Source organism: Scyliorhinus canicula, chromosome 4, assembly GCF_902713615.1.
Source record: "Scyliorhinus canicula chromosome 4, sScyCan1.1, whole genome shotgun sequence".
NCBI lineage: Eukaryota > Metazoa > Chordata > Chondrichthyes > Carcharhiniformes > Scyliorhinidae > Scyliorhinus > Scyliorhinus canicula.
Genome location: NC_052149.1, coordinates 186,224,620 through 186,238,617, shown reverse-complemented (window position 1 = coordinate 186,238,617; position 13,998 = coordinate 186,224,620). Strand labels below are relative to the sequence as shown.

The window sequence follows — 13,998 nt, the reverse complement described above, 5'->3', positions numbered from 1 at the left end:
TGAAAGAATTAAACAAAATAATTTGGGTAGGTGGATAAGAGCATTCACGATAGACCAAAAGTTAGACTCTCTTAGAAAAATAATTATTTTGGAGGAATTTAAAGATTCACATCCCGCAGCAGTGATAACTCATGTGGAAGAGCAAAGAGTTAAAACAGTTAGAGAGGCCACAGAAATGGCCTATGATTTTGAATTGGTTCATGAAGAAAAGTTTGGTTTTCAACATCAATTTCAATCAATCAATCAATAGAAACTGAGGAAACGAGAAATTCACAGGTGGTCAATGCAAAGGAGGTTTAGTTGGTGATTTTGAGGAGAGTGTGCCTCAGAATAAAAAGGAAACAAATGATAGTGATATAGAGATAAGAAAATATAAGTGTTTTCTTGTAATACAGTTGAACATGTGAAGTTTCAGTGTTGGTAGCTTAAGAAAAGAACTTGCAAAACAGACTCGGTAAAACAAGATAAGCCAGTGGGGTTTGTTAAAATGGGAGGAAAAAAATATTGTCCCAGTGGAAGAGGTACAACAGAGTGTACTGCCTGTTCAGAGGTTGATGGTTAAGTAGGTACCAGAACTTTTTAAGGATTTTATTTGTGAGTGTAAGGTTTACTCGTGTGCAATATGGAGTAGGTAAGGAGATTAAGATCTTAAGGGATACAGGAGCAAGTCCATCTTTAATGGTGAGAGATAAGGAGATATGTAGTATAAGGAGTAAAGCCAGAAAAGGTCATGGGAGTGCAGCCTACTGTGGTTGATAGCCGGTGGAAAGTCAAACAACTGAGATGTTGCAAGAATTATATCTGTGATTGTTTCTTGATTGTGTGGTGACAAGACCACAAAGCCACAGGTTGAGACAGGAGGAAGAGAATTTGGGGAGTGCCAATACGGACGCTGAGGTTCAGTTGTCAGTAACTACGTTTGATCGGATGGTTAGTAAAGTATAAGAGCAGGTGGTGGGTGAAGTGGATATCTTTCGTTCAAGCAAGTTGGTTGAATTACAACAGGAAGATTTAGCGATAAAGCAGTTCTTTCGGAATGCATATACATAATTGGAATCTGAGTGTATACCAGAGTGTTACTGTAATAGAAATAATGTATTAATGAAAAAGTGGAGACCTTTACATATTCAAGCAGATGAGAAATGGGCAGAAGTAAATCAAGTAGTATTACTGGTGGGTTATAGCAAGAAGGTTTTGTGCGTAGCGCATGAGGTTCCAGTAGGGGGGTCATTTAGAAGTAAGGAAAACTAAAGCAAAAATACAAAAATATTTTTATTGGCCTGGACTGCATGAGCATGTAATAAAATTTTCCTTACATGTGTCAGGTAACAGGGAATCCTCAGGCGGCAATCAAACCAGCACCTTTAGTACTCATTCCAGCATTTGAGGAACCTTTTATTTGGGTCCTAATTGATTGTGTGGGACCCCTGCCTAAAACCAAAAATTTCTCTTGATCATAATGGATGTGGCTACTAGATTTCCAAAGGCAATTGCGTAATAAACATTACACCTGAGAGAGTTGTAGAAGTGTTAACCAAATATTTTACTAGATATGAACTACCAAAAGAAATTCAATCAGATTGAAATTATTCAAGGAACTTATGGATAGTTCAGGAATAAACCAATTTATCTCAATGACGCATCATCCGGAATCACAAGGGGCATTAGGAAGATGGCATTAAACTCTACAGACAGGGTTCTGCAGCCGCACCAGCCCAGCGACCTGAAATACCCGCCTGAGGTCAATGGACCTTTACATGGTCCACGTCCTGCCCGTGGCGATCTTGCGGTGGACAGGGCAGAAGGATCCAGCCCTAAAGACTATGTTGAGGACCTAGAGTCAAGATTTTCCAGAGGATTGGGTAAAGGAATTCCATTTGTACTATTTTCATCTTGGGATGCACCTAGTGAATCCATTAAATTCAATCCATTCAAATTGATTTTTGGTCATGAGGTGAGAGGACCACTTAAATTGATTAAAGAGAAATTGGTGAGTCAGCTTTGTTGGACTATCTGTCAAACCTTAGGGAGTGACTAACTAGACCTGGCGAGTTGGCTGGGAAACATTTAAAATGGTAACAACGTGTGATAAATAAAGAGGGGGATAAGAAATCAAAAATTCATAGTTTTGTTAGTGGGGAGAAAGTACTAGTATTGTTACCAATGGTAGGTGGCATTAAATCAAGATTTAGTGGGCCTTATCAAATTGAAAGGAAATTGAGTGAGCTAAATTATTTGATAAGGTCGCCAGATAGAAGGAAAATGCACAGTGTGGGTCATGTTAATATGCTCAAAATGTATTTTGATAGAGAAGGAAAGAAGGTGAAATTGACAAAGTAATGTGTTTTTCAGTCTGGACTAATGGACTGTAGTCTGACTGGCAAAGTCCCTGGGGAGTTAATGTGCTTTGCAGCCTGCAGAGATAATTTGGGGAGATGACATGCTGATGCCCTATTTCTTCATGCAATCACTCCTGGAGCAAATCATTCTTTCCTCACAGTCTTACAAATAAACTAAAATATTGGGGTTTCAATCCAGTATTCTAGACACTGTTGGGGCCTGGTCTGGGATCGTGATAATGCTTTATCAAATGCCTTTTGAAAGCTCATTTAAATAGTATCTGTTGCACTACTTAGTGAATCCTGTCTGTTATTTCATCAACCAGGTTCGCCGGACACAATTTGCCTTTAACAAATCCATGCTGGCTGTTAGTTATTAACTCCTGAGGCTCCAAGTGAAACGAATTTTGTCCTTTACAATGGTCTCAAGTAGTTTTTTTACCACTGACATTAGACTAGTTGGCTAGCAGTTTCCAGACTTACCACTCCTTTTTTTTTGATCTGTGATGATGGAGTAATTGTCAAGGGTATAGTGCTTGTGGTAGGAACCACAAACAAGGGCAGATCTTCCAGCCCTTCCCATTGGCAAGGAATCTTCTGGTGTCGCAATGAATTTGACCCCACTGTGGTCTACCCCACCCCATGGCAGAGTGGCTAAAATGTTCTGGCCAATGGCCCCTTTCCCTCCTTGCTCCTCGCCATTCAACACCCCAAACAATCCTTCCAGATGAAGCAACATTTCACCTGCACGTCCTTCAATTTGTTCAACTGTATTGGTTTCTCCTAATGGAGTCTCCTCTACATCTGGGAGACTAAACACAGGCTGTGGGACTGGCTTGCGAACACCTTGCAAACACTTAGCCCATAAGCATGACCCCAATCTTCCTATCACTTGCCATTGCAACTCAGCACCTTTCTCTCATGCCCACATGTCCATCCTTGGTCTGCTGCCATGCTTCAGTGAAGCCCAATGCAACCTGAAAGAGCAGCAACTCATTTTCTGATTAGGCAGGTTGTAGCCCTTAGGACTCAACATTGAGTTTAACAACATTACACTGTGACCTTCTCCTCCATCTTGACCATTTATTTTCCCATCCAAATCATTTTTCCCAGTATATATCCCCTTTCCTTCCCCTCCCAGGCCACTTATTCTCTAATTTTTCTTTCACTGTGCACTGACCTTTATTCTCCCATTAACACATTCTGATATCTCGCCTTTCTGCAACTGCTGGCACCTTCTCCTGCCATTAACGCTTCCTCTGTCTTGTGACGTACACATCTTGTTGCAACTTTGCATCGTTCCCATCAATCACTGACCTTCTAAACTGCTTCAGCTGTTTATATAATCCATCACATTCCTCCCTCTCTTTAACTCTGAAGAAGAGTCATACGGACTGAAAACATTCATTCTATTTCTCGCTCCACGAATGCTGCCAGACCTGCTGAGATTTTCCGGAATTTTCTGTAAAACATAAAATAAACCAAAGAAACAACACCTCCGCTTTCAGTTTCAAACTTTACAGCCTTCCAGACTAGACATTGTGTTCATAGAATCATACAGTACAGATAAGGCCCTTCGGCCCATCAAGACTGTCCCAACAAGGCTGGCAAGTGGCGCAGTGGTTAGCCCTGGGACTACGACGCTGAGGACCCAGGTTTGAATCCTGGCTCGCAATGCAATCTCGCGAGACGTTGCAAGGGGAATCCTGCCCACAATGGGCGGGATCATTTTTTAGTAAATCTGCATTGCAGAGCAAGGTAGTAAGCCTGGGGCCCTAGGGTGGGGGGGGGGGGGGGGGGGGGGGGTGTTGTTATGATCAGGCTGGGGAGAAGTTTGGGGATTCTTTCTGGGGCCTTGGAGATCGGGATGCCAGCTCCCTATTGTAAAAAAATGGGGCTGTTTGGCGGGGAACACGCGGCTGAACGTGCTCGCTCGGGGAATTTTGAGAAGGTTGCACACATAGAGTCATACAGCGCAGAAAAAGACCTTCAGTCCTTTGAGTCTACACCGACAATAACTACACCTAATTTCGTGCTAATCCCACTTACCAGCACCTGTCCTATGTCTTGAATGTGATGGTGTTGCAAATGCTCATCCAAGTGCTTTTTAAAGGTTGTGAGGATTCCAGCCTCCACTATCTTCCCAGGCAGTGCATTCCAGATTCTCACCACCCTCTGAGTGAATTTCCTTCTCTCAAATCCCCTCGGAATCTCCAGCTCCTCACCCTAAAACTATGCACACTTTTGATTGACTTCTCAACCAAGGAGAACAGTTGCTTCCTATTTACCCTGTCCAAACCCCTCATAACCCAATACACCTCAATCATATCCACCCTCAGAATTCTCAGCTCTAAAGAAAACAATGCAAGCCTATACAGTCTCTCCTTATAGCTCAGATGCTCTATCCCAGGCAACATCCTGATGAATCTCCTCCATACCCCGTCCAGTGCAATCACATCCTTCCTATTGTGAGGCGACCAGAACTGCACAAAATACTCCAGTTGTGGCTAACCAATGTTCTGTACAGCTCCAACATAACCCCCTTACTGTTATATTCTGTGCGACAGCTGATAAAGGCAAGTGTCCTATATGCCTTCTTAACTACCCTATTCACTTGCTCTGCTGCTTTCAGGGATCTGTGAACAAGTACCCCAATATTCATCTGTTCCTCTGAGCTTCCCAGTGTCCTGCCATTCATTATATACTCCCTTGTCCTGTTTCTTCTTCCAAAGTGCATCACCTCACACATATCAGGGTTAAATACCATTTCCATTTGCCACTGCTCTGCCCGTCTGACCAACCCACCTATATCTTCCTGTAACCTAAACCTCTTCTTCACTGTTTACCATCCTACCAATCTTCGTGTCGTCTGCAAACTTACTTATTATTCTCAATACATTTTTGTTTCTATAATTTATGTATGTATAACAAGCAATAAAGGACCCAGCACTGATCCCTGTGCTACGCTGCTGATGTCTTTAGTTCCTCTAAAGCAGAAGAAAGCCTAAAACTGGTGTCTTGAAATACATCTGGGGGAGGAGCAGTAACGTCAAAAACCTGGAATGCACATGAAAAGAAGGTACTGCTACACATTGTGGGAAGACAGGGAAACTTGTGAGAGTGTGCAAAGTTAGAGATGAGGTGGCAACGGAAGATTGGTAAAGACTGGGAAGTGGTCATCAGGTCATTTCAGCTTCACGCGCGTTCTTGGCTCATGGCAATGCTCTTGTACTCAGCAACTTTTTTTTTCAAAAGGGAATGCCACTAGAATGACATCGGAACAACATGTTTTGTGTATCACATCATGGGGATACATTGTAGGAAGAAGCTTTTCATGATGATTACCACCCACGCAGTCCCACTGAGAAATCAGTTACCAGAACCACAGCCTCAGCTGCCGTCATTTAATTGCATTGGCACCACTCAGGAGAAAAGTACTGCAAATCTGAAGTGAAAACACAAAATGCTGGAAATATTCAGGTTGGACAGTTCTGACAAATAATCATCAACCGAAGATGTTGATGCTGTTTCTCACTCCATTGGTGGTGCCTGATCGGCTGAGCATTTCCAGCATTTTCTGTTTTAAATTCCATGCAGGAGGAAGTTGCTGATGAGCTGCAAGAGCTGTCACTGGATTAAACACTAAACACTAGCTAGGATGAGAGCCGAGGGGTGCAAAGAGGAGGAGACCCATTCCTCTACAAGAAGTTACTTCCCTTTCTTCTGGAGCTCGCTGTCTTCAAAAAATAATAATGATCAGGCAACATCTCAATCTTGTGTGAAGGCAGTTTGAGATCATGGACAATGCTGAGGAATCTATTATCCGCATCTTTAACACATTGTAAGACCTTTTCCACAAACTGCAAAATATTCTGAAGCCTGAGAGACAGATTCTTGTGGCATTGCGATACCATGAACCGTTTCTAAGATTTTATCGATTCCTAGAGTGACAATTTACATGCTCATATGAATTGGAAAACTGACCATAGCACCAGGGTGCAGAGGGTCATTCGAGTGGGGGTGAATGAAAAGGAATTGTTAAGGAGCAGTATTATTAGAGAATAGACACTGTTCTCTACAGCCACAGTGAGGAGTTCAAAGGTTGTGCTGCAGGCCCAGTACCAGAGTTAAAGACAATTCTCCATGATTGAGAAGAACTTGGAGTGGGAAGGGAAAATCCAGTTGTCATGGTCCCGTGACATAGGTGGGTAGACAGAGCTAAGTGATCACAGGACCAAGAGATTGGATTAAAGCTCTGCATCCTGAGATATCTAGCTGTGAATGGTGGTGGACAATTAATCAACTAACCAGAGGACAAGTCTCGACAAATATCTGTGTTCCAGCACGTCAATGCAACAGACAAGGCCAAAGCATTTGTAACCATCTTCAGCCAGAGTGCCGAGAAGATGATCCATTTTGGCCGTCACCTGAGGACTGCAGCAACACAGATGCCAATCTTTAGCCAATCTGATTCACTCTATGTAATGTCAAGAATGGCTGAAGACACTAGCTACTGCAAAGGCTGCAGGTCCTGACAACATCCCAGCAGGAGGCCTGAAGACTTGTGCTCCAGATCAAGCGGTGCCCCAGGACAAGCTGACCCAATGCAGCTACAATACTGACATCTATCCACCAAAGTGGAAAAGTTCCCAGGTATGTCCAGTCTCACAATGTAAGTTAAAATAATACTCTGGATTTCCCTTTTTCATATTGATTATTACCTTGAATATGTTGCCTTCCAATTCGGTGGACACCTTTCCTGCAACTCCCTGTTTCAATCTCTTGAATTAGATTTTTACTACAATGCCAAGAGGCCCTGACTAAAGTCCCAAAGGTCATAGTCTACAATTGGAACCATCGCACATTATTGCTCCTCATTTTCCTTTACCTCCCTGCAGCCTTTGACATAGTCACCTGCACCATCTGCCTTCAACTCTGGTTCTCTTTCATCCAATTAAGTGAGACAATCATACTTGGTTGCAATTAAAACCATCCGATTCTAACCGGAGAATTATGTTTATTGAGTCCCCCATGAATCAATCCTCGACCCTGCTTGTGTTCCTCATCGACATGCTGCTTCAGCGTGGCAGTATAAACAGTAAACCCATCCCTGATTCCATCTTCACCGTGGTCACTGTTTCAGGCTGACCCCAACTATCCTCAACCTCAGTTCCTATTCAACTTTGAAGTGAATTTCACACGCAACATTCTTTCTTTCAGAAAACCAGCTACTTTTGCCTGTGCACCAACCTCTGCACTTGCCTCAACCAATATGTTGCTGAAATCTTCTTGACTTCTGGAATTGATTATTCCAATGCTCTTCTGCCCAGCCTCTCATCTTCCAAACTCTATAAACATCAGCTTACACAAAACTTTGCCACTACCATCCTATTCATTGACTTCAGGATGCATAGTACTGTACAAACCCTTGTCTGCATCAACTGGGCAGAGGTGGAGATGGCTGACAGCTTCAAATTCCTAGGGGTGGATATCACCAAAAATCTGTTCTGGTCCACCTATGTTGACGCTTCCATCAAGAAAGCACATCAGTGCCTATACTTCCTCAGGAAACTAAGGAAATTCGGCATGTCTACACTGACTCTTAGCAACTTTTATAGAGGCACCAAAGAAAGCATCCTATCTTGCTGTGTCACAGCCTGGTATGGCAACTGCTCAGCCCAAGACCGCAAGAAAGTTCAGAGAGTCGTGAACACAGCCTGGTCTATCACACAAACCTGCCTCTCATCCATTGACTCTATCTACACCTCCCACCGCCTTGGGAAAATGGGCAGCATAATCAAAGACCCCTCCCACCCGGCTTACTCACTCTTCCAACTTCTTCCATTGGGCAGGAGATACCGAAATCTGAGAACCTACGCAAACAGATTGAAAACAGCTTCTTCCCCGCTGTTACCAGACTCCTAAACGACCCTCTTATGGACTGAAACCAAAGAGAAAATGCTGGAAAATCTCAGCATGTCTGGGAGCATCTGTAGGGAGAGAAAAGAAGTAATGTTTTGAGTCCAGATTACTTTTGTCAAAGCTGTCAGCTTTGTCACCTTTGACAAAGGGTTATCTGGACTCGAAACGTTAGCTCTTTTCTCTCCCTACAGATGCTGCCAGACATGCTGAGATTTTCCAGCATTTTCTCTTTGGTTTCTCTTTAGTTTCAGATTCCAGCATCCGCAGTAATTTGCTTTTATCTCATATGGACTAACCTGATTATGACTACACTCCTGTATCCTTCACCCGATGCTGGTGTCTATGTATTTACATTGTGTACCTTGTGTTGCCCTATTATGTATTTTCTTTTTATTTTATTTTCTTTTCATGTACTAAATGATCTGTTTGAGCTGCTCACAGAAAAATACTTTTCACTGTACCACGGTACACGTGACAATAAACAAATCCAATCCAATCGAATTTGTGCCGCGTACTGTGCACCAATCAGTAATTCTTGCCATCAATTCTTGCAAACCAGTATTGGCTTCCAGTGATGCAATTTTTCAAAGTTAAGATACTCAACCTTGTATTTAAAGCTCTTCATGACCTTGTCCCAAACTATTTTTAAAATCTCTGCCAGCCTGTATCCTATCCCCCAAATCTCCCCATTAATCTGATTCTGACATTGTGCATTGCCCCTTTATTGACACTCCTCCCTAACTTTCCTCCTTTAAGAGCCTCCTAAGAAAAAGACTTCCACTTGATCACCCCTCCTATTATCTTTCTTTGGCATGACATTCATTTTTTCCTTTTGCCTTTGTAAAGTGACTTGCAACAGTAGTTATTCTTGTTATTATTTTAGAACTCTATAAGATTATAGCCCAGAAATTTGACTGCACTGCACGCGATGAACATTAAATGGCCTCTTAAGTCTCCAATATGGCTAATAGGAAGCCAATCCTCATTACATTGCATCGTAATTAATATAGCTAACCCTGCTAGCAGCCAAGGAATCCACCTGAACAATCTCACATCTTGTCACCCTATTGCTTCCCATTCCAATTCCCTGATGGATTTGACATTATGTTTTGATCTCTAGATTTTCATTTGAATCACATTGAGGCAATGACAATGCCGTTGTGCCACGATGTATAGATTTAAGTTAGTAGTCTACCTGACTGCAGTAGAATTATACATCTGACTTCAAAATCTAACTCCTATCATGCACCATTGTAGCCAGGTAATTGCAAGCTAAACTTGGGGCAGCAGGGTAGCATGGTGGTTAGCATAAATGCTTCACAGCTCCAGGGTCCCAGGTTCGATTCCCGGCTGGGTCACTGTCTGTGTGGAGTCTGCACGTCCTCCCCCTGTGTGCGTGGGTTTCCTCCGGGTGCTCCGGTTTCCTCCCACAGTCCAAAGATGTGCGGGTTAGGTGGATTGGCCATGCTAAATTGCCTGTAGTGTCCTAATAAAAGTAAGGTTAAGGGTGGGGGGGGTTGTTGGGTTATGGGTATAGGGTGGATACGTGGGTTTGAGTAGGGTGATCATGGCTCAGCACAACATTTTTTGCAGAAAGTCCCTCACAGCAACGCAAGGGAAAAATCACTAAGTTAAGTTTGAAACCTAATGTTCAATGCATGAAAATGTTATACCGAGACAGGTTTAAGAAGATAATGTAAACCAATACTTTAAATTATCCTTGTTTTAGGAAATGCACAGAAAGTCAAAGAGAACTATATTCAGATTCTGACACCTGGAATACAGATGAACATGAACAATTTAATTCAAATGGAAAAGGCAAAGTATATGCAACTTGCAAGGTTAGAATGGGACCACACCTGAAACATGCATTTGAGTTCTCATTTAATAGGGTGGAAGGGTGTTCACACAAACTGCTCCATGAACACTTTTGTATATTAAATTCAGTCAGTATTGATTAAATATAAATATTTACGTAGAAGAAAACATTCAATGTTAAGAAAATCATCCATTCACATGCAGGTAATATATTATAATATACATAATTTCTTTATCAGAATTGTACATTTCATTTTCTGAGAAAATAGTTTCTAACTTTTGATGTAAATCCATATGTCAAAACTTAATGCAATCCATAGACCTTGATGGAAACTAAGAAAGATATTAGCAGCGAAAAACTAAAATTTGCGGGCAAATTTAAAGTTAGAAGAAGCTCAACAATGTGAAAAGGTGAACTATGTATTAATCATTTGAAAAGAATGACTGAGATCATGTCATGGGCTGTAAGGTGATGAGAAGATGCTGATGACCATATCAACTGAATGAAGTATTCAAGCTTCACCATCACAAATAATGTGGAGTAATTTAGTGAAGCTTACCCTTTGCTTTCAGTTCAACTACATTGTAGACATAAACTGGGTCATGGTTCAGGCATTGCAGCCCCAAGTTTTCAATCTGCACTCATCAATAGTGAGGACTCAAACTGACAGTCATTTGTAGGATGTCATCAGAAACCTCTGCTTGTGTAACCTTATCATTCATATTTTCAATACAATTTCTTGCAGACAGTCCAGGAGCCAATTTTAACTTTTGCCGGGGCAGAAGACTGATGGCAGCTGATTGGCTGCCTGTTATACACCCTGCCTTCATTGACTTCACTGAAAAGGTGTATTTTGCAGGGTGTATAACGGCCATATTATTGGCTACCAGTAGTCTTCTGCCTGTGCCCAAAATAAAAATGAGCCACGGTATTTCTCTAATATTGTTCCTTTCTGTTTTGTGTTACTACCACAATACAGAACATTTCTCAGAGCACTGTTTCATTCTGTCTCATGTTTAAGTTGACAACAACAAATGCAACAGTTGAAAGAATGGAGTAGGAGTGGTCGAGGCAGAATCTCGCTTTAAGGGAACATTGGAGAAAGATTTGAAGCACGAGAAGATAGAGGGCTATTGTGAGAGATCAGGATAATGGGATTAACAGAGTATTGCTTGGCACGATAAGTGAAATATCTTCTGTTATGGGCCAGGGTTTAGAGAACCCCAAAGTGTATCATGGAGTTCACCTGGCCCACAATTTTTAATAGATTGTGGTATGGGGAGCACACGGCCCACTCTACAGGTGTGGTTACAGTAGAAATCGAAAAGTATTTTAAAAAATAAAACAATGTTTATTCTATGAACTCAAGTTAACCTTTTTAAAACATACAGTGAACATCTTAGCAACCATTAATTCAAATACAGCCCCCAAAGAATACAACACTAAGTAATCCTTAATAACTTCCCAAACAAGATCCAGAAGATAAAAGAAACGCCTTTTAACAGAAGCACATCAGGTTTCAATTCACTACTGAGAACATTTATAATTCTGAATTCACCAAATTATCAAGAGATAGTCTTTTCATGGCAGAGAGAACAACAGCACAACTGCTTTGTCTGGCTTCAGCTCCAACACTGAAACAAAACCAAAAAGCACAGACACACCCAAGCTTTTCTCAAAGTGAACTAAAAAGCAGAGCCAGAGCTCAGCTCTACCCACACTCTGACATCACTGCAGTAACATGAGCAGCCAAACATTTCTTAAAGCGACATTCTCATGACACTTCATTTGAAGCTGAAAACATGCATTATTCTAAATGGGTAAACAAATGGAAAAACATACACCATGCGCATTAAGCAGTACTGCAAGATTATGTAGGCAATTGAGGTGGAGGAGAAAATAGTAAGCAAATAAATTACCTGCATGAAGATCATCGAAACCACATACCATGTAGCTTTGTGACACACTTAAACATAGTTGTGAATTTGTATGTGAGATTTTGACCCTAAACGAGCTGCAGGCTGGCAGGGGCAGAACAAATATGAAACACATTTGTCTGGGATATTTTACTTCTCATTTAAATTCTCCGGATCCATTCAGAACCACAGAACCATTGAATTAACACTGCAGAAGGAGACCATTCGGCCCATCGAGCCTGCACCAGCCCCTGGAAAGAGCATCCTACCCAAGCCCACACCTCCGCCCAACCCCATAATGCAGTAACCCCACCTAGCCTTTTTGAACACTAAAGGCAATTAAGCATAGCCAATCCATCTAACCTGGACATTTTTGGACTGTGGTAGGAAACCGGAGCACCCGGAGGAAACCCACGCAGACCCGGGGAGAACATGCAGACTCCACACAGACAGTGACCCAAGCCGGGAATCGAACCTGGGATCCTGGAGCTGTGAAGCAAAAGTGCTAACCACTGTGCTACCTTCGACCAGGAATGGGTGGGAAACGGTTACAGAGCGTCTGCTACCCAGCCAGGAGATAAGTGATCAGAAAGGGGTTTAAGGAGGGGCTCACAGGATGGAAAGGCAGGGAGTACTGCTTAGGGTGGCTGCTTTGTGCAACCTGGGCCTTGGCTTCATCCTACTAAACCCTGTTCAAGTTAATTTTCAAGAGGGACTGTTAGGAAATAGTTAATGTTCTCCAGTGATTGAGTTAGAATTGGACCTTTTATTGTTTAATAGACCACACCTATTGTTTGATAGACTGCACATATATAGGTATATATAAAGTGGGTACAGGTGGCGCTGTGGAGTTGGAGGAGAAGAGATTGTAGAATGTAATAAAATTGGAGTTGAAGAAGTCAAGAATTGCTTTCTAGTTCTTATTACAGAGATACCATCAGAGCGTAACAGGGCTGTTGTGTTTGTGGATGCAGGAAGTGCTGGTGCATTCCCACTTTTCTGATGTGTTTCAGGTCCAATTCCAGCAAGGTAAAATTCAACTGCATGCCCAATTTTAACAAAGTGCACGAAGAGCCTGTTAGGCTTCAGGATGCATTGATGTGCTCCTTATGGCTTTTGAAGAAGGGCTGCGTAAGCACTCAGAGAACTGTGATGTACTCATAAACAAAAGTTAAACTTTTCTGCAGGCGTTTTTGTCAGGCAATTCACAGCTGCCTAATCTTTTCACTGTGGCAGGCCCTTGGGGCTTGCTGCCACAAGTCTCGACCCCAATCTGGGTGGGAGGTCAAGCCTGCCTCCGATGTGCAAGTGACCCTGCCAGGTCAGGGAGATACCTCCAGGCCAATTGGAAGACTTGCCCCCTCAAGCTTAATTCTTTTTGTTTCTATTATGTTAAAAATGTTACTTTGAATCTGAAGCTGGCAGTTAGAGCAAAACAACACACAGCCAAAAATTCGAACAGTATTCTCAGTGATTTGAATGCCTGAGTTTGAAACTTTGATTTATATTTGTTTTAGCCTATCAAAAAATATGAGCTCAGAACATAATAATTTTGCAGTGTGTGCTATCATGGAATGCAAGAGCAAAAAAAGTAGATTATTACATTTAAGTGTTTTCGGTTTATTTATCAATTGTTGGAAACAATATTCTTTTCTGTATATTGATGTTCCTGACATATCTCTGTGAACAAGGCTAATAAGGGCATTTTATACAGATGGATTATCACATAAAATTGAACAAAACACCTGTGGTCAGAAATACAACACATTCATTCCTGTTCGGACCATGAGCTGGATTCTCCAGACTCCCAGCTGCATTTTTCGCGTTGGCAAGTCATTCGCTGGCCGTGTGATGCTCTACTTTGGTCACTTCTCAATGGGTTTACCATTTAAGCCATCCAACATTGCCGGGAAACCCGTGAGTGGGGTACGCAGTTGATGGGAACAAAGAATCCCAATAGTTGGAGTACTCGGGCCTATGTCTTTACTGGCTGGCTCTTTTA

At 42.1% G+C, this 13,998-nt stretch overlaps 1 protein-coding gene across 3 annotated transcripts in view; it reads left to right on the top strand.

Moving 5' to 3' along the window:
- The window catches only part of LOC119965227 (SH2 domain-containing protein 4B-like), a 40,045-nt gene that overhangs the window by 13,297 nt on the left and 12,750 nt on the right, over positions 1–13,998 (top strand). For 2 of the 3 annotated variants that reach the window (XM_038795688.1, XM_038795690.1), the window contains exon 4: positions 9,991–10,102. The exons of the other annotated variant lie outside the window; for it this stretch is intronic. In XM_038795688.1, the coding sequence (XP_038651616.1) occupies positions 9,991–10,102 (112 nt within the window). The remainder of the gene's footprint in view (positions 1–9,990; positions 10,103–13,998) is intronic. 3 annotated transcript variants of the gene reach the window in all.